At 40.9% G+C, this 26,445-nt stretch overlaps 3 protein-coding genes across 11 annotated transcripts in view; all 3 read left to right on the plus strand.

The window, feature by feature from the left end:
* The window catches only part of shc1 (SHC (Src homology 2 domain containing) transforming protein 1), a 29,654-nt gene extending 18,388 nt beyond the window's left edge, over window positions 1-11,266 (plus strand). For all 4 annotated transcript variants that reach the window (XM_084726788.1, XM_084726787.1, XM_084726789.1 and 1 more), the window contains 9 exons: window positions 478-597; window positions 2,313-2,366; window positions 2,727-2,778; window positions 4,375-4,501; window positions 4,621-4,768; window positions 5,097-5,154; window positions 6,237-6,353; window positions 6,927-7,183; window positions 8,924-11,266. In XM_084726788.1, the coding sequence (XP_084582914.1) occupies window positions 478-597; window positions 2,313-2,366; window positions 2,727-2,778; window positions 4,375-4,501; window positions 4,621-4,768; window positions 5,097-5,154; window positions 6,237-6,353; window positions 6,927-7,183; window positions 8,924-9,052 (1,062 nt within the window). In that variant the 3' untranslated portion in view covers window positions 9,053-11,266. The remainder of the gene's footprint in view (window positions 1-477; window positions 598-2,312; window positions 2,367-2,726; window positions 2,779-4,374; window positions 4,502-4,620; window positions 4,769-5,096; window positions 5,155-6,236; window positions 6,354-6,926; window positions 7,184-8,923) is intronic.
* A 923-nt stretch (window positions 11,267-12,189) lies between these two features.
* Window positions 12,190-13,991, plus strand: lenep (lens epithelial protein). The gene has a single exon (XM_084726797.1). It carries the CDS (start codon window positions 13,441-13,443, stop codon window positions 13,633-13,635), a length of 195 nt encoding a protein of 64 aa, XP_084582923.1. The 5' UTR covers window positions 12,190-13,440; the 3' UTR covers window positions 13,636-13,991.
* Window positions 13,992-15,094: 1,103 nt separating this feature from the next.
* Window positions 15,095-26,445, plus strand: pbxip1b (pre-B-cell leukemia homeobox interacting protein 1b). 6 transcript variants are annotated; one of them, XM_084726791.1, is made up of 12 exons: window positions 15,095-15,224; window positions 18,085-18,161; window positions 18,491-18,566; window positions 18,892-18,959; window positions 20,503-20,926; window positions 21,055-21,129; window positions 22,001-22,246; window positions 22,411-22,434; window positions 23,414-23,466; window positions 23,807-23,920; window positions 24,048-24,282; window positions 24,441-26,445. In XM_084726791.1, exons 2-12 carry the CDS (start codon window positions 18,111-18,113, stop codon window positions 25,925-25,927), a joined length of 2,853 nt encoding a protein of 950 aa, XP_084582917.1. In that variant the 5' UTR covers window positions 15,095-15,224; window positions 18,085-18,110; the 3' UTR covers window positions 25,928-26,445. The 6 variants fall into 6 exon arrangements, with proteins under 6 accessions (XP_084582917.1, XP_084582921.1, XP_084582922.1 ...); XM_084726795.1 differs by having other exon boundaries at window positions 24,048-24,138; XM_084726796.1 differs by having other exon boundaries at window positions 24,048-24,138; window positions 24,444-26,445.

Below are 26,445 nucleotides of genomic sequence, written 5' to 3' on the forward strand. Positions count from 1 at the left end.
TCGTCTAGTCCCTCTGATTTGGCTGGACTGAGGTTAATGTGGCTGAGCACGAGCATCCCATCCTGATGCTGTTTTTCTCACAGCGTACGCCAAATATTGAGGAGCAGATATGGATGAAAGCCATGAGAGCAGGCGAAGGATTGGGATAAATGGGGCTGGCACAGTCGCGCTGGCGTGGTCTGCTGTGCGATGCTCTTGGCCCAGCCTGCAGCGTGCGAACTGTCCCGTCTACTCCCCATCGGTCACAGTTGGCCTTGGAGACAGGATCACTTTCACAATCGCAGCTGTTCTTTCACTCCCACACGCACAGGCATTTCCACACATACGCCCACTCACTCATGCACAGACAGGGAGAACTCAATGGGCTATCGTGCCTTGTTGAAGTAAAAAAAAAACAAAAAAAAAACAGGACAGTTGTTTTCTGTTTATGCACCTTGTTTGTTTATCTCTTATGGACCACATCCCTCTCCCTCGCAGCCGTCCTCACGCTGTCTGACCTCCATCCTGGGGAAGAGTAACCTGCAGTTTGCTGGCATGACAATCAGCCTTACCATCTCGACCAGCAGCCTCAACCTGCTGGCCTCCGACTGCAAACAGGTTAGACTGAACCCAGGTGACTCCTGTAGATGCTGTATTTTTCTGAAGAACTGAGAGTCACAGATGCATTTGACGATGATTGCTAGAGTTAAGTTGTTGCCAAAGGTATGTTTGGTATCCAGAGTGCACTTAGCCTGTGCAGTTTACTGAAGCAGAGTAAACCTGAGGATTTCTCTGCTTGAGGGATTTCATGTGGTTTTAAGGATTATACAGCCTTACTTTTAAAATATCAACTTCTGAGGGTAAAATAGAAGGAAAGGCAATTCCTATTAAATGTCCATTTTTATTTTATTGTAAATAATTTTAATCTTTTAAAGCTTCTGTCACTGTATAAACTATATTGTTATCAGGATTCTAAGGGTTGGGTACTGACACCCAGTGTCAATATGTCACTGGTTCTTGTATGACTGGTATGTACCGTACTGAATCGCAATGCAGATTTTGGTGCCACTTAAATGTCTGTTGAATATTAGCATCACCGAATGTACCGTTGCTAGTTAACACACTTGTTTTGATGGCAGCAGGTAGTGTACTATTTGCTAATAGCTACCTTAAGCACATGCCTAATTGTTTGGCTTGACAATCATATAAAGCCTGTTTGGCACAGAACACCAAAAGAAGGAAAACAGAGCAAATGTAATCTTGTTTAAAATCATTCAGCATATATAGTCAGAATGTAACATGCATGTTAACCGTTTAACTCAGATGTCAAATATGGTCTGAAAAATCTTCCAAGAAGTCTGGAAATTTGAGTCTTTAAAACAGTGGAATTTTGAAATGAAAATGTGTATGAATCATGTGTTATTGTTCATCGTTATTATATCTACTAACCAGATTTTTCTGCCCCGAGTTAGTTTTGTGATCATTTCCAGGAATATGTTTTAAAAGATGCATGAAAATTGTTCCCTCAGCTTTCACGCTCCCATTAATGATATCACCAGATTTGATTTAGCATAAATTTCACAGAAGGTTGGACTTAAATAATATAAAAAAATATATTTTTAAATAAAATGTAGACTTTCAGGAAGTGGTTTATAAAGAAGTATCTTTATAAACCACTTCCTACAACTCGAGGCATTATTTTTGTGTTGTGGTCATCAGTGCACTGTGTGTCATGACCTTTTGGGGCATTCAGGGGATTCCCACGTAAATTCAGAGCTTTGCCGGTTAGTTTGCCTCATTTATCCTCCTGGATGCTGCTCAAATCCCCCTTAACCATCGTCTTCATTCCTGCATCGCCACGGGGCAGGATGTGATCCTCCTCCTAGACCTCTAATGAGTTAATAGCTGCTGAATGATGTGCATTTCTTTGGGGAGATGGTATTCAGTAGAGCAGTGCATACACATTAACACGTAGCACAGAGAAAAACGTGCCGTGCACATACAGTACATCCATTCAGAAATAAAGACCACACATTGTGCACGGAGCATTAGCAAGTGTTGATGCTGTTATTGATCCGACATGGGCGGTTGTTGCAGACTGTTAAAAAGGTGTTCCATCCACTGTCCCTACTTAGTTTTTATCTCTGCTGCAGCTGATGGCGCTCAATGGAGGAAAAAGCACTTTTCTCAGTAATGATTCCACATTTGTCTCTCCATCCACGTGCTTTCATCTCACTTCCCACATACTTCATGTCACCCACGTGCTCTCCTTCTGTCTCTCCCTCTATCCTCTCCCACTATCTCTCTGTTCCTTTCTTTCTTTTTCTCCACAGATAATCGCCAACCATCACATGCAGTCCATCTCCTTCGCTTCTGGAGGAGACCCAGTGAGTCACCCAACACTCCCTCTCAGCTCAAATCTCACTCTGGCTTTTTTCCATCTTTCTTCAGCCTGCACATCCTTCCTTCCTGTCTTCTGTCATTGTCTGTTCCTATGAATACCACTCACTCCATCGCCACCTCGCTGGTTTGCAGTTCTTCTTTTCCAAGCTTGACTTCCTGTCATTTCTCTGTCAGTTCAATGTATGTTTTTAACTCCTGTCATGACTTAGAGAGTGCAGCTTTTGCTTTATCTCTTCTTCTTTTTCTTTTCAACCTTTCTATCCTCAACCTGCCCTTCACCTTTTCCTTCTATCAATTTTTCCTCCTCCTCTCCTCCCCTAACTGTCTCCCCCTGTCTCCCTCAGGACACGGCTGAGTACGTAGCATATGTGGCCAAAGACCCAGTCAACCAGAGAGGTGAGCAAAATGACATCTTCACTCAGGCAGCATCTGACAATACAGACACTAAACTGACTTGACTTGACTTTAAAAACTCATCTTACTGTATTGCTCAACTTTCCTAGGGTCTTGGTTTGAGTAAAATTCCTACCATGATCCTTCCTTTCTCTCTACATTCAGTCTCATTTGGTGGTGAAACAGGTTTTGTGTTTGCACTTTGAGCAAATGCTATTAATACAAACAGGACATTTTTAAAAAATATAAATTAATCCTATTAAATAAATGAAATGTCTCTATTCATTTTTTTATTCCCCTTTGAATTGGACCAACCGCCCACTGGAGCTGAGGCAGCACAGACCCAGTGTGCAGAGCGAAGGAAGAAACAACACATTTACCACTAAATAGGCATAGCAGCAAGTAACAGGACTGTTTTAATTGTTTGGCAGAATCTGCTGTATTCATGATTATGTGCTAAATATGTGAACATGTGGCTTGATTTTCCGTGCAATGACGGCAAATGGAGGAAAAAATACTAGTTATTGGTTTCACACTCAAAGAGCTCAGGAGCAACTGAAAAAAAAAAGAAAATATTTGGGGCTGCATCATGTGCATTAAGGTTTTACCAGCATTTAACACCTCTTTAAATAGTTTTAATGTTCTCTATGTAATGAGAACTCTGTAATGTGAGGGAAAATGGAAAAAAGTGAATAAAGTGAGTGTACCAGTGAAGTTAATTGAAATATTATCGAAATTGCCAAGTACAGTATCCAAATGGCTGGAGCTGCTATTTTTTGATAAAAGTAAAATGTGTTATAACATACCATTATAACTAAAACATTTTGTTGCTACAGAGATGCCCCGGTCCACAAAACACATTCTGCAGATGCAAGAGAACCTGCTTGTTTGGTACAGACTGGTGACCTGCATCGGCCAGAAACTCCGGCCAAAGTTTTTAGCTCAAGCCCGTACAGAGACAGAGACAGACAGACACCAGTACCACTTAAAGCTCTCTGATGCATGTGAAAAACTACTAAACTGCCAGTGCCACTGACAGTTATGCCCTCAAATAGTTATACCAACTGTCCATTCCAGAGAAGCATAAGCATGCAGTAGAGAATATTGCCAAGCTGTGTGATCCAGCAGCAAACAAATAAATACAGACTTACTCCAAACTTTCTTTGTACTGCTTATGACCCTTGTTGTTTGTAGTGGTAATCAAATCAAAGATCGTTCAAAATGCATCAGCTTTTAGAAACTGCCCATGCTAAAACTTTGCAACAGTTACTGTCATGTGAAACGCATGTGAATAAAATATGTATACTATTAATAATATAATAAGTAGTATGTCATACAGTGTGCTCTGTGTATATCCTGTATGGGCATAATGAAAGGAGAGACGTTAAATGAGCCCAACCCAGCACAAGTCTGACTGGAGCCTGTTCTATTTTCAATGTGATGTATTTTGTATATCAGTCAACCCTATACTGTTGAATGCCATGTGTACATAGTTTTCTACTCTACCTGCATGTCAATATATTTGTGTAGCTGACTGCATATTTCATTTAGGTTCATGTTGCTACAGCTTTCTTATTAGTCATTTATGCCTCCTCTCAGCTTGTCATATCCTGGAGTGTTCAGATGGTTTAGCCCAGGAAGTCATCAGTACCATCGGACAGGCCTTTGAACTGCGTTTTAAACAATACCTAAAGAACCCCCCAAAACTGGTCACACCTCATGACAGGTAAATGTGGAAAAATGTCACTCAAATGTGCACACAACTTGAGCTTTACAGTATATTTTCATTGTGTCACACCTAATAAATTTCTTTATCTGCTTTTGCGTCACCCATTTTTCTTCCAGAATGGCTCCATTTGACGGCTCAGCGTGGGAGGAAGAAGATGATGAGGCTGCTCCACCTCCTGACGTCCCTTACTATAATAATTTCCCTGGAAAACAGCCTCCCCCTGGTGGACTGATCGACATGAGGACCCGCCCAGGTGCCACACTGGTGAGAAAAGTGCACAGAAACACAACAGGAGGACATGATACTCATACTCATGTTTGAACACATTCAAACACAGCTCATGCTGCGGTTAAGAGATGATACACTCATAAGGAATCTAAGAACTGCGCAGCATATGAATCAGAATTGCTGAGTTCTGAGCCTAGAAATGTAAAAGGCAGCAGTAGCCCAGCTGAGATCACTCAGTTTGTGATGATTTGTCTATCACAAAATGACCTTTTGTAATCCTTTTAGTAGGAATGTATTCGTATATGCATACCAGAGTATGTCCACATGTGACTCATTATTTATTTATGTGCCTCTGTGTTTGCAGCCTTATGGACAGCCAGGTCAGAATGACATTCACAAGCAGCCGCTGCCGCCTCTGCCAGGTGAGCTCTGTCTCCGTCCGTCTGTCTGCATCTTTCTCTGTCTTACGCTGTAAATCAGGAAACAGGGATAGTTCAGATTACTTGAAGTGGGGTTGTATGAGGTGCTTATCAATAATCAATGTATTACCTACAATAGATTGTGGTCAACAAGTCACCACTTTGGATAAGCTGAGGAGTGTGTGAAAATGGAAGTGGATAGGATCAGCAGAAAAACAGATTTTAGCCACGTAAAAAGATCCACCTAAAAGAAAATCAATATCAGTTTAAGTGTACACTGTATTTATAATATTTTCACCACTTGACCTTGCTGTCAGACAGTCTTTACTGAAGGGAGCCAAATATAGCTCCCTCCAACCAAACTCCATTAGTGAAATTAGTCATTTTACCTCACAGACCACAGGAGTTACTTGTCTACCACTGGCTCAATCTGTTAGTTTTCTGTGTGTTGTTGTGTGACTCTGGTGTTTTAAAAGGATAGTTCGGGTTCTCCAAGGTCGCACAGTAACACAAACAAACTAAAAAATTGAGGCAGTGGTGGATTAGCAACTCCTGTGTTCTGTGAGGTAAAATTACTGATTTTTCCTACGGAGTTTGGTTTGTTTGGTGAGAGGGATATTTGGCTTATATAACAGTGGCTTCCCATTAGAAAAGGCCATCTGATGGCGTGGTGAAAAATATATAAATATAGTGTATACTAAACTGAAGCTGAAGTTTGTTTTTTTCAGATGGACCTTTTTTACGTAGCTAAAATACCTTTTTTAGCTAACACCATCCACAGCAGGTCATTGCCTTGCTTTTGCCCCTCTCTGCTTCTCCAAACTGGGGTCGTGCCAACCAGCATCTACTGCAACAAATACACTGACCATCGATAAACACCTCATTCAACCCTACATCAGTTCTGAAATATCCCTTTAAGGCTGTCATCATGTCGTAGGGCAGATTTCAGTTACATATTTTCTCCACTCTCCTCTCTTGTCTTGTATTTTCTTTTCTTGTCATGTCTGGTTAAAATTACATTTAATGCACATCTCTGATGAGGAAATTGCAAGATGTGCCAAGGTCACAATGTCTTTCTTTTCCAGTGGGAGCCAAAGAAGGGGGACGGGAACTGTTTGATGACCCTTCATACGTCAATGTGGATAAACCCCGCCCTCCAGTTGCAGCCAATGGAAATGCTCACAGAGATGCTTTTGACATGAGTAAGTGCCTTATCCGGTCCATCTTGTTGTGTTGATAAATAAAGCTAAAATGGACCGCTCCAAAAAAAAAGACATATGTAGTACAGAAAAACTGATTTCTTATAAATAGCAAAATGTGTGTGGGTTGTAATGAAAATGCCCAAAATTACTGGTAGCTCAAATGTGCAATTGTTTTACCATGTGGAAAGAATGGGGGTTAATTATTGACTGAGGAGATGAGCAGAGTAGTGTGTGCTGTACATTCCATATGACAGGCTAATTGAAGAGTGGAGCTGCCCACAGAAGGCAGGAAGATAAGGGAATTAGAGTGCCTTTGTCCATTACAGGGGCATTTTATGTAACATGATTGGCTGACTGCATAAAGCCTTTCACATTAAAGACACAGGCCACTATCAGTATATAGCACACAGCTGCCAGAAACCTTGTGCTTCACTTGGACAATCATTTTTGTTCTAAATAGAAACTCAGACAATAGTAAAAAAGAAAAGTTGTTCTTTTCCTTTAAAGGCATACATTTCAGGTTTTCAGCAGAGGAATACAATAGTACAAATGTGTGTGTATGTGTTTTTCAAGAGCCATTTGATGATGCCCTGGGCGTCTCTGGGCACGGCGGCCCAAGCTCAGTGTCAGCAGTGCCCCCTCTGGTGCAGCAGCTGCAGTGTGAGGCCTGGTTCCACGGTAGCTTAAGTCGCAGGGAAGCAGAGAGGCTGCTGACCCGCGATGGAGACTTCCTGGTGCGAGAGTCTGGGACCACGCCTGGGCAGTACGTCCTCACGGGACAGCAGGGGGGTCAGCCCAAACACCTGCTACTAGTCGACCCAGAAGGAGTGGTGAGTCAGTCTCTGAGGGGGAGAACATAAGGAAGGGAAGGAATACACAAAGGGGAGGGAGTGTGTTGGAGGGCTGGATGGTATGGGCTGAAATTTATATCATGGTATAAGTTGAAATACAGACAGTAACAATGATGGTATATTAATTTTACTTAAAATTTCAATATAAATACTTTGAATGATGTAGGGTTATATTAGGTACCTATCAACAGTCAGTATATCAGCTACAATAGATGCTGATCACCATGTCCCAAGTTTGGAGAAGCAGAAAGGAGAAACCAGAACAGAAGCTAAGCAATGAACTGCTGTGGACAGAGTCAGCAACAAAAGTTTTTTTTAGACACTTAAAAAAGGTCAGTATCATTTTAAGTGTACACTATATTTAGAATGTTTTCACCACCTTATTTTACTTAACCATCATACAGCATGTGATGGGAAACCACAGTCCTTTAAGCCCAATATTGCTGTCTCAAAACTTACCAAACCCCGTAGGCGAAATCAGTCATTTTACCTTACAGAACAAAGGAGCTGTTGGTCTACTGCTGCCAAAGTCGGTTAGTTTGTTTGTATTATTGTGTGACATCACTGAATCCAAACTATCCTTTTAAAACACTAAAGTCATACAATAACACAAACACACTAACAAATAGAGACAACAGTAGACCAGCAACTCCTATATTCTGTAAGGTAAAAGTACTGATTTCGCCTATGGAGCTTGGTTGGTATGGATAGAGTGATATTTAGCTCATGTAATGGTAGGTTCCTGACTGGCTGTTTGGAAAGTCATCTTTAAGTGGCTGAAATATCTTTTGTTGTTGACCCTGTCTACAACAGTTCATTGCTTAGCCTCTGTGCTGGTGCTCCTCTCTGCTTCTCCTAACTGGGATGTGCTGACTGGCATTTACTTTAGCTAATGGATTATCAATAAGTACTAAATTAAATTATCCAAACTATCCCTTCAACTGTAGACTAGTACATATTTCATATACATTACAGAAGTATTTTAAGAACATTTACTATGCAAAACTGGAATAATAAATAGAAAAAATAATTAACCTTTTTTTAAGTATATTAGGTATAATCGCCCCTTGTAACATCTCCTGTCCAACATAATGTGCAGATTATTGTTTCCTGACTTTTTAAACCCAAACAATATCCATATTATGGCACAGGTCTTTTCACCATCTCTTCCTCCTTTTTGTGTGCACTGAAGCAAATTACAAAACAAAAGCTAAATCAAAGCCGTCCACATTTATCTGTTTAGCTTAGTTTGCAGCATATCTTAAAATCTGACAAAGCTTCTAAGTTATTGTTTTTATTTTATCAGTACTTTTAACATTTTAGTGTAATTTATTAGTATGCTAAAGCATCTCCCCTGCTCTCTGTGTCGTAGCTGAGCTCCTCCGCAAACATAATCACAAAACACAAGCAAAGTTAGTAGAGAGGCTGCAGTAGAGCCAGTGAAGTGAACCAAGTGAAGATAACTTGGAGAAAAAAGAAAGCGATACTTTAATCTGCTCTGTCCAGAGTCCCTCTTCCACTACCTCCATGTTTTACACACAGCGCAGCACAGCATGCTAACCTGACTGTACGGCACTTTTCAGACATTTCAAATTCTCACATTTTTCCGGTGATTAGCTGGCGTTGGCTGCAACTTTTTTGGGGGTCATTCAGAATAAGGGCTCTACTGGTCAGCAATGTAAACTTGCATTTTTTAATTATTTATTTATTGTCTTTCAGGTCCGTACAAAAGACCATCGGTTTGAAAGTGTGAGTCACCTGATCAGCTACCACATGGACAACAGACTCCCCATCGTATCAGCTGGTAGCGAAGTGTGTCTGCAACAGCCAGTGGAGCGCAGGGCCTGACGTTACACACACCAATGAAATACTCCACCAAATATACACGCACTCATGCAGCAATTCAGAACACATCTCTTCATGTGCTATAGCACACACAGCAACACTACACTTAACACACACAGCACACATGTGCATACACCATAGCAAAGAAAGCCAAAAAAGAAAAAAATGTCATTAGTTTGTCTGCAAAATCACTCACTTGCTGCTGTTGCCACCTGTTTCTTTCTGAAAGCCAAACTGTGACCTGCAGTCCTTGATCCCCGACACCTATAAGGCGCATCCCTCCACAACGGAGACGCACTGCTGCAATTTCTCAACAGCCTACTGTGAACCAGGGAGGAGCCCTTTCCTTGTTTCGGAATGGGGCAGAAAACAAATGCAATTTCTTTTTTTTTTTTTTTAAAGAAAAAAAAAATCTTATTGTGTGATTATGAAAAAAACAAAAAAAGCAAAACACTTTACTAATACATGGAATCCTGTACAAAAAAAATGTGGAACTGAAAAGTGACGAAAGGAACATCAGTGGGACATGGAGTGAGATTTTCAGTGCTTAGAATCACGTCTTCTTTCGTTCAGGGAAGTGATTTCCCTCCTCAGACTGTTGCTGGAGCATTTTAGGCAAAACAAAACTGGACGGCAGTGGTTCTTTGTTTCTGAGACTGAACCAGGCTTGAACATAAACTCTCCCTTCAAGTGTCACTGGAGCACTTCAGCAGCAAACCTGTCTTTGTAACAGTTCTGCCTGGTTAATATGCAGCAACGAGTTTGCTTCCAATCTAATCAGGAGGGCCACCCTACCCCCGAAAACACTCCCCTTTTTAGGACTTCTGAACTTTGACCCCTGGAGTGATACCTGGTGATGAGGAGAGCCTGTATGCAAAACTGGGGACTGCTATGCCAATGACCATCATATATGTTCTCTTTTTTTGGTTGGTTTCCGTCTGTTATCTTGGGACTCATTACATATCGGAGTTCAGGAGGATCGCAACGGCTGTATCCCCTTAATCGCTCTGTAAACACACACATCTTTACACCACACATGATCTGCACCAAAGAACATGAACTTGGTTGCTAACAGCAGAGAAAGCCATGACAACTATCAGCAGTTATCTGTCATGTGTGCTCACAGCATTGGGAGAAAATTTAGATAGAAGGAAATGCTTATTAAAATGGGTGTTTTAGAGGAGAGAAGAAAAGGTGATTGTGCCTGAACGCATCATCAAAATGGGATCTTTCATGTAAGTTAGTGTTAAGGTCACCCTCAAACACAGTAGTACTAGTACATTTTGAGAAGCATAGATCACTTTTGACCTCTTGCTTTTCACTGACTTCTTAGTATGTGTTTGCATTGACAATCTATGGGTTCTATCATTAGAGAGTATCCTGACTGAAAGCTAAAGAGGAGTAGTTAAAGAAGATCCCTTTAAAAGATGGCCAGTGAGAAATGTTGAACAGTCTAAGTGGTGAACTTCCCTCTGCAAAAATGATGCAAAGTATGTCGTAGTAACTGGTAAAGTAATTGAGTAATTGTTGTTAAGTAATTGTTGCTTTAGTTTTAAATCACTTGAGGGAATAATGTCCTTTAAAAAAAAATGAAGTGGTTTGGGGGTACCTGAACATAAGGACATACATGTTTTCAGAGCATTGCTAACGATGAAATGTTTAAGCCAAATGTTCTCCTCAGTGTGCTGTTTTCACAAACTTTTGAGAATCGGGGGTGGAGAAGTTCACACTATTGTCTCTCCTTTCCTTTTCCTCCTCCCTCAGTTCATGACGTTGTTTGTTTTAATGTCTTTTTAATCGTGCCTTGTTTCTTCAATGCAGTCACATGTCACTTCAATGCAGTCACCTTATGTACTTAATTCAAATGTAGTCGACTACAGGAGAATCTCACACAAGCCTCTCAGTTTTAAACAAAGACTCTGCAAAAATGACACTCCAATATACACACACATCCAGATCCAGTGATGGCAATCTCCTCTGATGCACATTCTTGCATTCAGCTTATAGTCACAGATACTTGATGTCACCATTGGGAGGGGATATTTCTTGACCATCTGTAAATAACATTGATTTTTGACTGGTCAGCTTACTATTGGATTATTGTTTTCATAGTTGTATATTTAATGACTTATTTGATAAGTAAACACAGAACCAGACACCACAGCACTGAGGTAGCTCTTCTTAAAGCCAACTGACCCCTCCTAAGTCCCGCCTCTTTTGAAACCTCAGTCACCTTTCTCCTGTCCTGTGTTCTGTACTTAGATGTGCTGGCAAAACCAGACTTTGAAGATGGTTAAAAGATGTTGGGCGGCCCATAGGTTTAGTCACTATATATAGTTGCATCTTAAGTTTGCTAATGTTCACAAAACACAAGCTAACTGGCTAGCTACTGCAGGGGCCGTGCTTAAGTGTTCACAAGAACAGTCCATATGAACAACCTCTACTGTGGTATTCACAAACTTGTAAACGGAAATTTTATGAAAGCTCAGAGTCATGAACATGACTGCCCATGACATAATCGCAAGACAATTAGTTCAATTTGAAGGCAGCATTTATGAATCATCAGCTAGATAGATGGCTTCAGTTTTGCTCTGTAATTTCTAAACCATGTGATCAAAAACATTACAGTACTAACATTTCATGGCAGCAAAAATACCACATCGATTAAAAAATGATGTAAGTACTGATTTAAGCCCTCTGTTCAGTTGGCTTGCAGTGTAGCAAAACCAGGCAGTGACTTCTGTACCAGCGCTGTCTGCTCACAGATGACAAATATCCTATTTTTAATCCCCACTTTTTTTTTTCTCCAAAAGCAGCATGAGTATCATTTGTTATTCTAATATTGTATTAAATAATAAAATTCTGCTATAGTGACAATTCAAATAGTAAAACCCTAGCTGACTACCTAGGTTATTACATCAGTCTTTAGCTAGTTACATCTGATAGGTAATGATTGCAGAATCCTACATCACTTGTTTGCTAGCTGGATAGCTAGCATTTTGCAGACTTTAACTGACTTAAGATGTGACTGTAGGCCTCCATATACATATATATCACTGGCTATACTGTATATGTTGCTTTCATAGGTCCCCCAGCAACATCCTTTAACCGTCTTCAAAATATAGTATATGTAGTATAGTATATATAAGTACAGGAAACAGGAAAAGAGAAAGTTGACCGTTTGCTCAACTGTTATTGGAGCAAAGAGCAAAAAGGGGTGTGACTTAGGAAGGGTCAGTTGAACTTGTCAAAGAGAAATATAGGATCTTTCAACCTAAATCTTAACTGTCAGCTTGTACTTAGACCCTGAAGTGGGCTCATGTGTAATCTAACATGCACACACACACATACCAGAGTGACAGCTGGGTCAGCCAGACACACACACTCCTCTTGTTCAGGTGTTTGTAGGTCAGAGATAGGAAATCCAGAGATTTAAGTTCTGCTGTGTGTGTGTGTCTGCTGAAACAGACCCACCTGACCCTCTGCATCATTAGTGAACCTGTCCCGTGTTATCATTATTTCATCACAGATGCCTTTGTTGCATGAAAATCCTTTCAAAAGAAAAAAAAATCTTGTTTGTTGTTGGTGATGGTGATTGTGTTGATGATGCTGTTGTACTTTTTAATTTGTGTTTTTGAAAGCCAAAGGTTACTTTCAAATAGTGTGCACAGATATTGATTTTTACTTTAAATGTTTCTGTTTTAATACTTTGTTGTTTTTAGGGAAACATGTTGGTTTACACCTGTATCTGAAAAAAAAGATTGCATATATAAATACATATATCATTCATCTGTCTTTCTGAGTTTGCTTGTTGATATAATAAGTGTGCATTTAGCCTGAGCACTTACCTTCTTGTTTGATAGGCTGTAAGAGGATCCCTTTCATTTTTCTATCAAAGAACACACTTTGATGAAAAATGACAAAACAAAGCACACACACACACTGCTAGAAGGTATGATTGCCTGTCACATACTGTCCTGAACAAAAGAGTGGGATGTAGAGGTGTGTGTGGGGGGGGGGGGCTATACTGGAGCTACTGGAACTCTCCTGTTTGTGAACAGATGAGCCAGTAACAGTAGGGGGCTGATTCAGGGATTATTAGAGCCTGGGGGAGTGCCTGTGTGCAGGGTACTATACAACAGAGGGGAACCATGCACAGAAAAGGTAAACAAGGCCTTTAATCAATCAGCGGATGTTTGAAAGCAGGGAACAGTCGAGAAAAAGCAGGATGTGAATGGAGGCAGCCTGCAGCTTGCATAGGAGGTTATAAGTAGAGGAGCTAACTGTGCCAGGAATACGGAGCAGACCTCAGCTGTTGCACCCGTTTGATCCTGTTTCTTCTCATCAACTGCCCTCCTTGTTGCCTCTGCCTGTCTTAACACTCCGGAGCCATGCATCCCCAGCGTCCTCTTCCCCAGGCCATGCCCTCTGCCTCTCTGGGACAGCACCTTCGGGACATGGCCATGGGCCTCGGACGAGGCAAGAACCTCTTGGGTGGAAACTTCGCCTATAGTTTCATCCAGTCGGTTAAGGAGTGCCTCTATTTCCTCCTGTGCTGCTGGTGCATCAAAGAGATCCTGGACTGACAGACTGAGAGAGAGAGTAGATCAAGTGGTCAGACATTGATTTTCGCCTTTTCTCCGTTGGCTCCTATAGTGTAATTTCAACCAGCTTTTATTTCATCAAGAGTGGACTGTTTGATCAGCGGTGCTGGCAAAGCATTGGCAAGTATGAGTCTTGTCTCATATGTCAACAAACTACCACTTGAGCACATAGTGAAATTAAATCTTTTTAGTTTTTATAATGCAATTTATATTGTCTGCTGTTTAAAGGGTCAGTCAAAATCAAAACGTAGTGCTATTTATCCATCTAGATCATTTTAGTGTGAATTGCAAAAAAGTGGAATAAGTGTTAACCACTTTTGAGGGATAATTGCAAAAAAAATGTGTTCATGTATATGTTTTATATTCTGTATAAAGAATACTGTTCGATATATTGATTGAATTTTTGTACTCCCTGATGTTGGTATCAGCATCATCCCCAAAAAATCCAGTATCTGTCAGTCAGGCCCTACTTTTTTTGGGGCGTTTGTTTGTTTTTTAATTTTTTTTGTTTTTTGTGCATTAAGTACCACAAGCCGAATGAAATTAATTACTATAATACCTGAGAGAGGGCAGATATCTATATGACTGATATCTCCAAAACAAAGTAGACAGATGAATAGCACTACAGGTAAGGAAAACTATGTATTTTTGATTTTGGGGTGAACTTTCCGTGTAAACTAAAGTTCTTTGTTTTCAGAAAATTTCAGTGATAACTAACTATTGTGTACAAATATTTTTATGTCTATTTTTCAGTGTCTATAGGATGCTCGTCTTGGGTTCCAGGAAACACTTGCGCATTTCCAGATTCCATGCCACAAATATTAATTGTGAGACTGGGTCAGAGTTTCATGAATTCAACCCTGCTGATCTGAGGAATCTGAACTTGAGGAATGACACCCCTGATGCTCACTGTACAACACAAACTGGTGTGCACTAAATAAAGGAAAGAATGAATAGAAAAATATTATCTTTATGTCTGCATTTTTGTTCATTTTCTTTTGATTTATCTTATAGTTAGCATATATGGCTGAAAAAGGGCAAAAAATGTTTGGTTTAGCTGTCCTTGCCTTTAATTAGACTGTATGACTTGTATTTATTTAATTTGAAAAGGTTTGCAAAGTAACATGTTTTATATAGATCCCATTTATGATTTATGTACTGAAGAAAAAAGTTGTACCACAGAGGAAAAGAAGATATTGTGACCAAAATATCAACCTGGAATCAACCCAAGCCTGTGGACTACCGGTATTAAATATCGAGGACTGGATACATGTGGAAAAAACACATAACGCATGTAACATGTATGTTTTACATACTCACCTTCACCTGCGTCTGTCAATCAACTTGGAAGCTCTCCCAGCGAAGTGCACTGACGCCGCGTTGCCATTGGTCGTGCAGGAGGTGGAGGGGCGGGACCAGATCGATCGCCGTCTGTGATTGGACGAAAGACGCGTGGTTCTTGCAAGTTCAGGAGGCACGTTCTAAGTTCCCAAGTTGGATGGGAAGACTCTCAGAAGTGTCTGCTGTATCTGTGACAGGCTGTGGGGTCTGAAGTAAAGCGACGGTCCACGGTAAGAATGACCTGAATTTCGATGTAACTTACAAGTGTTTTGTGACGAAGTTGGGACGTCTGTTGTTTGTTCTTCCTCTACGCCGCCAACGTCTTTTTTTTACTTTACTTTTTCCTGGTTGCTCGGTTGACTGGTTTAACAGTTGAAGTGGGGCGTTTTTAACAGCTAATGTGGACAATTATGTGCGTTATTTTAACCCTTAAGTGATTCAGCTTACTCACATTGTCCTTCAGCATGTGTAAAAAGCGATATTCCTCAGTTTATCTCGGTGTTAAGTTTTATTTTCCTTTGCTGCCATCGCCATTTGACATTTCCTGTCAACAGGCTTCGCACTCCTTCACTCTAAACACTTTGTATCACTACATAATAACATGATGGAAGTGCTGCCTGCTTTGTTTGGGATGCTGTGTGTGTACGAGCTGGTTATGGTGCTTTCACTGGCAGCCTAACATTGCTGTCCTAATGGCCTGTCCTGCACTTTATTCTCTTGACCTTTTTTGGTAATTTTTTCCCCGCTGAGACCAAGATAATAAGATTAGGCCTACAGCTGTAGTCATATGTTTGGCTGTATTTCTTCTCAAGGCAAAATGCAAGTGATGCTAATATCACCTAATTAAATTTTAGGTGTCACATAAACTAAACTGAAGGCAGATTATTGTTTGTTTGAAAAGGTATTAAGAACCTGAGATCAGACAGGGTGTCAAGTATCTGTAAATTTGATGGCTATGATGTGACCCAGCCTCCCAAAGCTACAGCTTTATAGATTAAATTATATTATTCATAAAGATAAGAGAATAAAAGCAGACTACAAAGCAGTGAAAATTATTTTTTCTCTGTTAAAAGCCATCGGCTTTGTGATGCATTAAGGATAATCCTTTTAACACTGTCCTTAGAATACATTTCTGTCTCTTGTTGTGTTCCCCATGGCCATCCTCTGCATGCTCCCTCCTTTCTGTCTCTAGTCAATCTCATGGCAGCTATATTTAGCTGGTATCTATTTAAGCCATTCCACTATATGCTCCACAATGCTCCTAGGGCCCTAGGCTAGATTCAGAAGACTCCTCTTGGGAGGCACTCGATTAGGAGACCTAAATTGCGGAGCTGGGAGAGAATTGAATTTGGGGAGTGAAGTGTGTCATTACCCAGACGATGTGGTGTTAACTTAAGTGGTTGGCTCTTTCTGCATTCACTGAAAAAAAAAACAGACTACACATAGTAAATATGCATCTCTGTTATGTCATCCTCTGCAGTTTGAAAGGAAAGGCTTCATATAGCTGTATTACCTGACACTTGTATCTGACCAGGTGGTGAAATTGAAATGTCAGTCTGTGTTTCTGCTTGAGTTATTTTAGTCTGGAAAAGAGCACTGAACTACAGACATAGACTAAGAAAAAACAGTTGCACCAAATGTTTATTTTACCACAATTTTTTTTAACAATTTAGTAGAATTGTTATGATATCAGAATTTTAAACTTTGATACAATGCTGTCGTTAAAAAAAACACAATCCTCCTTCCACAGCAATGAGAACAAAAAGTCCTAGAAAGACAAAATAAGATTTTTTTTCCCATTAATCTATGCACAAGGTCACTGAACTCTGGACAGTAACACTGAACTTAACAGAGGTCTTGAATAAGCTCTTAAAATCCTTTTTTAAAATAGTTTTGGTACTTTCAGTGCTTTTTGTGTATTGATATACCTTTGACAACCTGATCACTTAGTAGGCCTAATGTACACAAAGTGTAGGGATGCATGATGAATATCCATGCCAATAAACTTTTGGCAGGTAATAGGAAATTTAATGAATTATTTGTTAGTCCAGTAATGAAATTATATTTGATAGATATTGGTCATATTAATATCTGATTTGACAGATTATGTGAGAGGATTTAATCTGAATTCTTGGGCAAAATGCTCTACAAAGCCATTTGCAGAGTCATAAGCAATAGATGTTTTTGTTGTAGCCAGTTAGATTTTGTTAGGTCAGATCTATGGAATATTAAGTCATCCAGCTTTGTTCACTACATCTTTGCCTTTTTTATCCCGCATAAACTACAGGTTATGACCTTCTTTTTTTAAATACAAAACTGTGAAATTATTGATTATTTGTAACAGCTTAAAAAGCCATATCCTGCACCCCTTAACAAGTGGTACATAGGGTATACCGTTGATGGGTGGTGGTTTGTAGACATGTATTTACAGACCAGTAGCTTTGAAATGGACAGCCCATTCAGCTGTCTGTATTTCCAGAATACTGCTGGGCGGCCTTAGTTACCCATGTCTCTGCCAAAACATTTCCAAGCTAGTCAAAAGCCAGGGTGACCAAAAGGCCCACAACACACACAAACTACTAATGAAGAAGTGAATGGTCCAAGGAAACTGGACTTCCTGCATGCATTCATGTACACACACACACACTCTCTCTAACTGAGCAATGGACAGGTTACAGTAGCTCCTTTATTGGCAGAATGGGTGAGGCTGTAAAGCAAAGACATGTATTCAAATCCCGTGTACGGGCAAACAGAGGATGTAAATTTGTTTTAAAGCTGCAGTACTCAGACTGTCACCCTAATTGTGGACTAGTGGCAGGCCACTGAACAATACACCTGCTCACTTGGGGTTGCTAGCTGTCGCTTCAGTAAGTGCATACACAATCACATACCACAATCCCATTTTTCCCACCCCTCCATCTATAAATTTAGGATTCACCTGGTTGGAAAATCACACAGCCAGTTTTGAGTCACAGGGCATGAAGCCACAAAGGGGTATACTGTAGGACATTTCATCAGCTTAATTCGATTTCTCCCAGTGAACTACCATTAATCATGTAATCTGTTATGTGTGTTCCTCTTGTGTTGTAGGAGACAGGCAAAGCCTCTAGGGGGCCATGTCTGGTGGCAGCAGTGCTAACAACAGCTGGACCATCCTCACTCCTGAGGTATTGTCACCACTCTGTACAGAACATAAGAACATGTGGAGTCGCTGTGCATGACCTCATTGAAAATTTATTATTTTTTAAAAAAAGAAAACTCCTTGTCCCAATTGATTTCCTTTTGGGTCACCTGGATATGAAGTAGGTTTCTGTAATAAGACTATGTTTCTTGTACTTTTTTATGATTTAACTATTATTCAGAAAAGCTAAAAGTTTAGACGATATGTTCAGATTAGCCTAGATTGCCCCATCTATAATATCTAAATGTTAATTAATCTGTATGTTGTTATTGTTGTGTTTCCTTTGACTGTCTGTTGTTTGTCTGTTTATTCTAGGAAACTGCTGCTGAAACCCTGAGGCCATTGGCAGAGGGGACAGAGCATGATGATGAAAGTCTTACATCTAAAGCAGGTGTTTGTCACAATAAATTTGTAAGATTAATTATTGTAATGGGAAAAAAAATTCTCACGCACAAACCTCTTATAATTTCTATCTTTAATTTTGACTTTCTTACTTTTGCCTATTTGTTCTCTCAAATAAGTAATCAAACAAAACTGAAAAGTGAAAAATAATATAGCATATAACCATAGCTCATCATTAGTTATGTATCAAACACAGTGGAGGCAGGATCCCTAGTTAGAATTGCTGCAATTCAAAAACTCACAATTGAAATATGTTGGACTATTGCTCTGAAAGTCTGCTTTCTTGCCTCCTATGTCTGTGTTTGATGACCCAGGTTTTGGAGAGAACCAGCCTGCAAGTGGTGCAGAGTCTGCAGAGGGGCTCCCTGTGGAGGGCCACCCGGTAAGACAGTAATACACATCACTTTCTATCATGTTATATTTGTTTCACAGCTTAGCTGAGTATGTATTTCTGATTGGCCTATGGAGGAATTTTGCTATATTTTACTGTGTAATTATATCATTGTTTGGGTGAAAACTCAGTTCTGAATTGCCAGAACAGATATAGATTCAAACTGCTTATACCATAGCCATCAGGAGTACTTGTTTCTGATTGGCCAGTGGGTGTATAGCCGCATTATTACCCGTCTAACTAAGTATTAATACTTAGAGGATGACTCATTTTAGTTGTTACCAGGCGACAGCTTCTTTGTGGAGTTACAAAAAAATGTTCAGCACAAAGTTTCTATTTAAAGGATTAAGCGAACACTCTTGAAAGCAGGTGCACTACTTACTTTCTGGCAGACAGTTAGATGAGAATGTAAATACCATTCTCATGACTGTGCAAGTAAAAAGCTACATTTGGCAGCCAGCTAGCTCAGTTTAGTATGAAGATTAGTTTGAAGGTAACAGTCTCCTCCTGGATTATTTGTGGAATATTTCTTGGCCAGAACTGGTAACTTCCTGGGATCTGTCCTGGTTGCCTTGCAACTTGTCCTAGCAAACAAATAGTCCAGGACATAGCTTCCTGTGAAGCGGTGAATTATTGTTTTACAGAATCTTTACAGACTTTTTACCTGAGCTGTCCCCAAATACTCAACGATTAGAATCATCGGTCAAGAAAACCCTGAGTCGACTCACATTTGTCAGTTACACATTGCACTTTTTGTTTTTTAGCAGTGCCATTGTAGCCTGCACAGAGTGACGCAGGAGCAACAGCATGGTAGGCTGTAAACTTTATCATCTAACAGGGCAGCAGCGCCTGCCCCAACGACTGTCAGTTAAGTCTGCTAAACCACTTTTGAACCAGATGACAGTGTGACCTCCTCTACTGCCGTCCACTGTGATTGCTTCTTCAGCCCGGCAGGAGAGACACTCTGTGGTGCACTTGGATTTTATAACTCAACTATAATCAGGACACACATTTTACTTTATTTGAACGTGCTGAAATCTTGTTTTGACATGACAGATGATGAAAAAAGGCAGTAAAATGTGAGGTGGCCTAAAACATGAGACTCATGTAGGCTGATACAGGAGTTAATGTGGCGCCAAACTGAAAAGAGGAATCTAATCTAGTCTAATCTTCATCTTGAACAGCCAAATCGAATTTGACTGACAAAATTCTGAGTCAAGTTTTTATACATTGGTTACAGCATATTTCATTCTAAGCTGTAGAATTTCAGAGGGCAAATTCTGTCACTTTTGAACAGAGCCGGGGTAGATTACTTCCCTCCTTCCTGTCAACAGTCTTTGTGCTAAACTGAGCCTGGCTGGCTGTGGCTTTATATTTATAGTCAGATACAAGAGTGATATAGACCTCCCAGCTAACACTCTGCCCAAAATCTCCAACTTTTGTTTTAGAATTAGATTTTAAAGGGAAAACAACAACAACCTTGACTGACAGGAAATACCTCAAAGAATTTTAATTACCCGATTCTTATACCCAGGTATCAGAAGAAAAAACAGCAGAGTTAAGAGAAGACACAGGCACAGAGGAGGACACCTCTGTGCCCACCGCTGTCACTGATACTCCCGTTCCTGTTCCCACCTCTTTGGATGTGTCCAGCAGCTTTGACCCTAGCAGTGATGCACTCAGCCAGTCAGAGGGCCTTCCAGAGGGCCCGGCGCAGCCCAGCCCTGACCCTGATTCATTTTCTGACTCCTACACCCACATGACCCCCTCCCCTGATGAGCCCCCAGCTGAACACACACTGCTGAGCACAGAGACTCTGGGAGGGGTGGAGTTTTCGCAGGAAGAAGAGAGACTCGCACAAGAAGGAACACAGCGTCTGTTAAATGGGGAAGAGCTACGACAGGAAGGGGAGGAGTCAGACCTGTCTCCGAGGACAAGTGACATAGGGAAACAGGCAGGTATGAACAACTTAACTGACTTAAGTCAGATCATTACTGCGTTCATATTATTGTGTATGCAATTACATGGCCTCACCTGGTATGCGTGTATCCTTTCCTGAAGCCATATGTACTGTTTGTGTTCGAAGTGTACTTGGTGGACCAGCTGGTAATGGAATTGTTCAGTATCTGGGCCAGGAGGTTGTCTGGAGAGGCTGTGGTTGGTATGAGGCAGGGAGCATGATGTGACAAAGAAACTTTTAGCTGCATGACACCCTGCAGAATTAAATTGGCTTCAGAGGGACTGGGACCTCTAAAGTTTTTTGCAGTGTGGTGTTTTTGGTCTGCAGCTCTTTTTTCTCGCTACAGCATTAAAAAATGAGTCTTCTTTTGCTCTGTTGTGCATTTCTTTCATACAGTACACTTTTTGTTTACCAACTAAAGTTCAGCAAGTTCTTCACAGTGTGCTTTTATAGTACCGTAGCTCTTTAACAGTTAGTTGTGATACAAATAGCTTGGAAACTTTAAACACCATTGTTCTAAGGTCCCAGAAGTTCCAAAGTGAAGCATTTGAATCACTGTCCAGATGTAGGTACCAAAACTTACAGTTGGGAACTTCTTTAATAGCTTTTTGTCGTATTAGCTGAAACTGTCACTATATCCTGTCAGGAATCCACCACACCTGAACTAAAACAACAAAACATCAAATACTGGTAGTGGCAGTTTCAGTAAAAAAGACAAAAACTAAATTAACCAGCTTGTCATACAAAACGGAGCCAATAAAGAAGCAAGTCTTACCTCCCATGAGGAGTTTTGTCTCATACTGCAGCATCAGACGGGTTACAGCGCCATAGCTGCTGTGCTTTCTAACACCAACTATTTAAGTGAGTGCGAGAGCAAATTTGTGCCCAATATTGTGCGTTGTTTTAAAATAATAAATATGGCAGAAAATAAAATTTGCATCAAATGGTCAGCTGTTTTGAACATTTGTGCCTTGGGGGTACTGATAAAATAGATTAAACCTGTAAATTGCAAAGTGATATCAAAATGCACTCGAACAGCAGCTTTTTATACTCTTCCCCTCCACTCCTCCAGACTCCCCTGTGGATTCAGAGGTGAGTGAGGAGAGGACTGAGAAGACGGGAGAGGAGGGAGAGCCAGAGGTGAGGAGAAGGAGGTCTCTCTTAGCAGCTCTGGAGCGGATCGGAAGGAAAGAGGAGGAGGAGGAAGGAGAGGAAGAGTTTCAGCTGCCACAGCGGGAAGAGGACAGCGGGTTCTCTGTGAATAAGTGCATTCTGGGTGCCATCATTCTGTTGGGCCTCGGCACCATCTTTTTCTCAGGTAGGCGTCCTTATATGACCTGTTGAGAAGAATCAAAATCCTGTTTTGTTTTACCTGTTGATGTTATTTGAAATTAGGTTATGACATTAGAATGAGGTTAGTTAAAGTGATGAGTTACTTGCACTTGACTACATGAAGGGTGCTGAGGTGTATTATACCTGCAGGTATCTTCATGGACCTGGATGAGGGTAGGTTGTGTGTGTATATGTATGAGTGAATGAATGAGTGCTTGCTTGCCCACAGCTTGTGTTTGTATGTGTGAATGCACATGCATGTTTTGCATCTGACGCTTTTTTAAAAAGCAAATTTTAAGAGAACTGCATGCATTTAAACATGTGTTAGTGAGTGAGAAAGATTGATTTATGCACTTTGGCAACAAGGCTTATTTGCTGTTCTTAAATGAAAACCTTGTACCACACCATCTCAGTGTAACCTAATGGGTTTTTTTTAGCTTAACCACCATACTTTTTCTGGTGAAATACCTATTTAAAAAAAAAAAAAAAAAAAATCCCTTGGCATGATCAGTGTTAAACCTTGAGTATGGGTTTAGGCACCAGTTTTGGTACCTAAACCCACACTGACCGCTTCGACCCCTTGCTACAATATTTCAACATCGCCGTCATATTGGACCAGGCAAGACTGGCCTGTGAGCAAGTACATGTAAATAAGGGACTGCCATTTTTCAGGATCAAAAGCACCAAAATGTCTACCTTTCTCAACCAATTATCATGTTCTATTCAAGAGTTTATGATCAACATGGAGTAGGGAAGTATATTTTATCTCACTGATTCCATGGAGGTTTTGAATCCCTGAATATTGAAATCAGTTGAAAAATGTGAATATTATAGTGCTTTGTAGCTACTGTGAGACTGCAGATAGACCTACTTGAAAAACTTGGCAAGAACACAGAGAATCAGGTCAAAGCTGAAACTGAAAATTAGCTAAATTAAGGATACAAGGTTTTCAACCAGCAATAAATATATTTTTCTTAACCTTTTATTTTGATTTGATTAAACGGCGTATATGCACACTGACTCACATTTTATTGTAAAAGCCTTGATTGTTGTTTGGGTAGGTGCCATATTTTCAGTAATATGCCATTAAGTATAAAGCTTTTGCACATGTTCTTCGACAGTGTATTATTCATTTGAACATTGTGCTTTGCAGAGAGTGACTATGGTACAAGAGAGCTGAAAGACGCAGAGTTACCAGGAAAACAGGTCAGTCTGACGTCAATTTGTCACTTCTTTTTTTTTTTCCTCCTTCTGTTCTATCTGTGTTCTCTCTGGTCTAACTTTTGTCCATTGTAATGCTTTTTTGTGTGTGGACCCATTTTACAGTACAGTGAGTACCTCCGCATGAATTTTTAGTGTGATGTGCTCACTCAGTGGGAGACCACCCACAACACCGGCAGCATTGCTGCTATTGTCTACCAACTGTGCTTCTCTGGACTTTTGTTCTCTCTCGTCTCGTACTGTTCTCTCACTTCTGGACTACTCTGTCTGACAATAATAATAATTCTGAGTCATGTTTTGTACTGTGTGTGCATTTTGTTGACAGGAGTGGCTCAACCCAGAGGTTCCTCCAGCACCAGTAGAAGCAGACAATACAGAGCTCCTAAATAAGTTAGCCAAAGGGAACGAGCAGATTTCTGTGCTACAAGCCCAACTTCAGGTGTGACTCCATTCTGTCTCTTACTGTATACATATATGCATGAACGTGTGTCTGTGCATAAACGTGTCACTGAGTGAAATATTCTCACGGGACCCTCTTCTCCTGTTCTGTTTTTTTTTCCAAATAGGCACAGAAAGAAGAGCTAAAAGTAGCCAAGGGACAGGCAGCAGAGGGAGCAAAGGAGTGGCTGCGGTTGGAGGAGGTGGAGAAGGAAAACAGTAGGTTGAAGAAAGAGATGGCATCTCTCCCTGTCCTTCAGAAAGAGAACGAGAGGATGAAGAGAGAGCTGGAGTCTGTCCCGGCCCTACAGAAAGAACTAGAAACACTGAGAGCCACTGTGACTGAGTTAAAACTCTGCTCAGGTACAAAGGGACAGAGGGAGGAGGTTAGAAGAATGATATTTTTAAGTCAGCTAGGGAGAGTGCAGCACGTTTCTTCCCTTTTCTTCTTTACTATTATTCTCACTTGAATGCTCACTCCCCATCTTTATAGTTGTAGTGACTTCATGTGTTTCCTTCAGCAGTTGGTGAAGCAGATCAAGCACCTGTGCCGCCCGCTACACTGCCCTCCAGTGGCCATCCAGAGGACAGCATGGAGGCCACAGCTGGATCTACAGAGAGACAGCCGAGGAAGCCATGGGATGACCAGAGGGAGAAAAAGAAAGACATGAAAAAGGATAAAAAGGACATGGGTGAATGGAAGGAGGGGAAAGAGAGAGAAAAATCTGAATGGAAGGAAGCAGGAAAAAAGGAGCGCAAAGATGGAGGAAAAACAGAGTGGAGAGAGGGAAAGCATGAGCAAGGAAAGTTTGACAAGGAGAAAGATAAAAAGAGGCACAGTGATGAGACAAAACAATTCAAGGAGAAAGAGTGGAAGAAAGAAAAGGCGAGCAGAGGTGATGAAGGAAAGCCATGGAAGGATAGAGAAGGGAAGAAAGACTGGGTAGAAAAGAGTGAGAGAAAAGAGTGGAAGGAGAAAGACTGGAAAAAGGCAAAGCACGGGAAAGTGAATGAGGATAAACAGTGGAGAAGTAAGGAGGAGAAGAAGGATTGGAAGATAGGAAAAGGGCATGGAGAGAAGCACAAGGGTAAGGAGGAATGGATGGGAGAGAAGGATTGGAAGAAAGGTAAAGTTGGCAACAAGGAAAGTGGTAAAGAGAAATGGGAGAAAAAAGATTGGAAAGAGAGAGGGGAAAGGAAAGAGTGGAAGAGTAAAAACAGCAAAGACCATAGTAAAGAAGGGAAGTGGAAGGGTGAAAGGAAACATTGGGAAGAGAAAAACCATGGCAAAGACAGGAAGGGGAAGAACGAGAGGAAACAGTGGAATGAGAATGAGTGGAAGAATAAAAATGGTAAAGATGATAAGGAATGGAAGAGGAAGGATGAAAGGAAACAGTGGGAAAAGAAAGAAAAGAAACATGACGGAGATTGGAACAAAGACAGATCCCACAAACAAAAAGAGCACAAATTTACTGGCCATGAGGAAGAGCATCTGTGGGGAGACAGGAAGCCTTCTCACACACACCGCCGACCCTCCCTGGAGCAGCCTGAGTACTGGGTCCAGCAGCGAGACCGCCTCCAGCACAACCCCAAACCATCGCAGCATTGTAACTCGTTGGAGACCTGCGCCCAGGCCGAGGGGCTGCATCTTGTCCAGCTCCCCGAGTTTGAGGCCTTCCTCCAAACTTACCTCGCTAAGGCAGAGGAGGCGGGGGTGGACGCTACCAAAACAGAGGAGCTCAAAAAGCTCACCGCTGAATTCTTCAAGGATGGAGTCTTCGTTCATGACCAGATGAGCTTCCAAGATTTCGTTGAAGATGTGGGAGATGTTTTGGAAGACATGGTGGAAGTGAATGAAGATGAGCAAGAAGAAGATAGTGCCATAGAGGAAGAAATGGATGGGTTTGAAAGAGAGGTCATGAAAAAGTTTTCAGTGCCAAGAGTTGGAGAGAAAGAGGAAAGATCCAAAGGAGAGTGGAGGAAGGAGAGCGGACGAGGACGTGGCTGACAAAGTGATAGAATTGATGGATCTGTTTAAAGTAGCTAAAAGCAGTCATGACGGATGAGGGGTTATTCAAACGGAACATTTTATATTGGACCACAAATGCTTACAAGCACACATTTATCATCCTGTCATGCTTCTACAGGATCTTATTTTACCCCCTTCCATCTGTTGTGCAAGAAGTTCAACTTCTAATTTAATGTCACTGTTGTGGGTTGTTCTGTTTTACCTGTGTACATGCACACACATTAGTGCTTTAGTGCATTAGCACAGCCTTTGTATAGGGGGAGAAAACCTGTTAGACTTTGTTGGATGTTACTCTGCTTTGATTCTCATCCAAAAACAGATACTGTATAGTCTTATTCACACACTACACCTCTTTTCTGCAAACAGCACTGTGCACTGTCTACCCATACCACTGATCTGGCCTGTACTTACAGCGCTCCATCTCTGTGTTTAAACTGATTTAGCCTGACTTTTAAAGGGATAGTTTGGGATTATTTGACGTGGGGTTGTGGGAGGCA

This window comes from Lutjanus erythropterus, chromosome 9 (genome assembly GCF_056507025.1).
Source record: "Lutjanus erythropterus isolate fLutEry1 chromosome 9, fLutEry1.hap2, whole genome shotgun sequence".
Taxonomy (NCBI): Eukaryota; Metazoa; Chordata; class Actinopteri; order Lutjaniformes; family Lutjanidae; genus Lutjanus; species Lutjanus erythropterus.